The sequence below is a fragment of the Macrosteles quadrilineatus genome, unplaced genomic scaffold (assembly GCF_028750875.1).
Source record: "Macrosteles quadrilineatus isolate MER2022 unplaced genomic scaffold, UCM_ALF_1.0 Scaffold_9__3_contigs__length_116548681, whole genome shotgun sequence".
Classification (NCBI taxonomy): Eukaryota; Metazoa; Arthropoda; class Insecta; order Hemiptera; family Cicadellidae; genus Macrosteles; species Macrosteles quadrilineatus.
The window spans coordinates 59,977,796-59,979,819 of NW_026542602.1; the positions used below are offsets into that span (position 1 = coordinate 59,977,796).

Consider the following 2,024-nt stretch of genomic DNA (forward strand, 5'->3'; position numbering starts at 1 on the left):
CTGCAGTCAGAAGACCACAGAGTAATTTGGCTGAAAGAATAAATAAAGAAGTGAATAGATGCTTGAGAACATATTGTCATTCTAATCAAAGCAACTGGGCAAATCATATACCTATTATTAATGAATTTTTGAACGAAATAACTCATGAAACAACGGGTTTTACACCAAATGAATTACAACTGAATGAGCGAAACAAACGTTTTTGGTCAGATATTTTAAATATGCCTGAACTCAAAGATGTACCTTGGGAAATAAAGTGTGAAATAGCAAGAGATAGGATTTTGAAGAAACAAACAAATAGAGCAAACAAATTTAATAAAAAGATAAAACATACTAGTTTCAACGAAGGAGACAAAGTTCTGTTAAAAAATAATTTAACATCAAATGCCGGTTATGGTGAAACAGCTAAACTATTTAACATTTATGAAGGACCTTATGAAGTAGTAGAAAAAATTGGTGAAAATACTTACAGACTGTTCTGCGACTACACAGGGCATTTTAAAGGACCATATCACATAAATTTATTAAAGAAATATATCTATCCCACACATTTACATTGAAAAATAATTACCTGTTAAATTTTAATACAAACTAATTTTTTTTTTACATTTATTTTTAGATGTTCAAGATTAAAAGAAGTAGAAGAGCTGGGAAGCACCGAGACAGAGGAAGAAAGATGTGGGAGAAACATAATGACAGAAGTTTTGCCATGTTAGTGCATGAGGCTACAAAAGCATCAGAAGAAAGAATAGTTAAATGTGTTGACCCGAAGATTTACACTGAAGAAAGAGAAAAGGCAAGATTAGAACGACAAAATGTGATGAAGCAATTAGAAGAAAAGCATGAGGCTACAAAGGTGTCAGAAGAAACAATAGTAAAATGTGTTGGCCCGAAGATTTACACTGAAGAAAGAGAAAAGGCAAGATTGCAACGACAACATATGATGAAGCAATTAGAAGAAAATTTGGGGTGGAAGGTAGAATTTGAACAATTTGCAGAAATCATGGAAAATGAAGAAATTAAGACAGCCCAGAAAGTAGTGAACATGTTAGAAGAAGAACTCAGAAAAAAGAAAGAAGAACTAAAAAAAGGAGAAGAGAAAAAAATGAAAGAAGACAAGAAGAGAAAATTGGAAGAGGAAGAGATGAAAAGAAGGGAAAAGGAGAAGAAATTGGAAGAAGAGAAGAAAAGAATGGAAGTTGAAGAACAGAAGAGAAGGTTACAAGGAAAAATCACAGTGGAAAAGAAGAAGGAAGAACAAGAGAAGGCAGAAATGAAGAAAGGAGAAGAAGAAGGAAAGAGCAATTTAAAAAGGATAGATGATGAAGAACTAAGAATAATATTTGAAGAGATGATTCTCAATGTGAATCTAGTGCACTGGCTTGAGCCACAAATCAATGAGTATAAATTGATAAAAATAGATGAAGATGACGACGAAGACATTTTGGACTTAAGACCAAATTATATGGAAATAGAGGAGTAATTTTCAAAATAAAAAAAAAGGACTATGTACTGCTAATGTTTTGTATATATGTAAATATTTTTTTTATTTTTCAAATTAGGGGACAATGTAATGTTTCAATTTAACTTACCGGTAACCGTTTTAGGCTATGTTATGCCTAGGCTAGGTTAGGTTTTTTGTTAGATCAATTGTAATAAAAGTAGGCCTATCTCACATTTTTCATAGTTTAAATATTTCTTAATGTTCTTTAAATTACTAATGAAATAATGTTTCTAATAGTTTATTTTGTAAATAGTGGTAATAAAGAATATTTCTACCCACTTACCGTACCTAGGTTAGCTTACCCACTTACCGTATTTAGGTTAGGTTATCCATTGTAAATATTTCAGCAACACAATAACAGTTATGAATGTACATTACTATTTTATTTCACACTCAAAGGGATAAACATGTAAATATAACAACTAACTAAATAATTAAAACATATTTATTTATTACATTTGTTTCAATGTTTGTTTACTAGTTTACAATAGCTTCTCTGACAGCTCGAGCTCCAGCCGAC

General features: G+C 31.1%; 1 protein-coding gene across 1 annotated transcript; it reads left to right on the top strand.

Annotated features, from left to right (window-relative positions):
- Nucleotides 1-200: 200 nt before the first annotated feature.
- Nucleotides 201-1,483, top strand: LOC129003487 (uncharacterized). The gene has a single exon (XM_054431783.1). It carries the CDS (start codon nt 620-622, stop codon nt 1,481-1,483), a length of 864 nt encoding a protein of 287 aa, XP_054287758.1. The 5' UTR covers nt 201-619.
- Nucleotides 1,484-2,024: the final 541 nt, after the last annotated feature.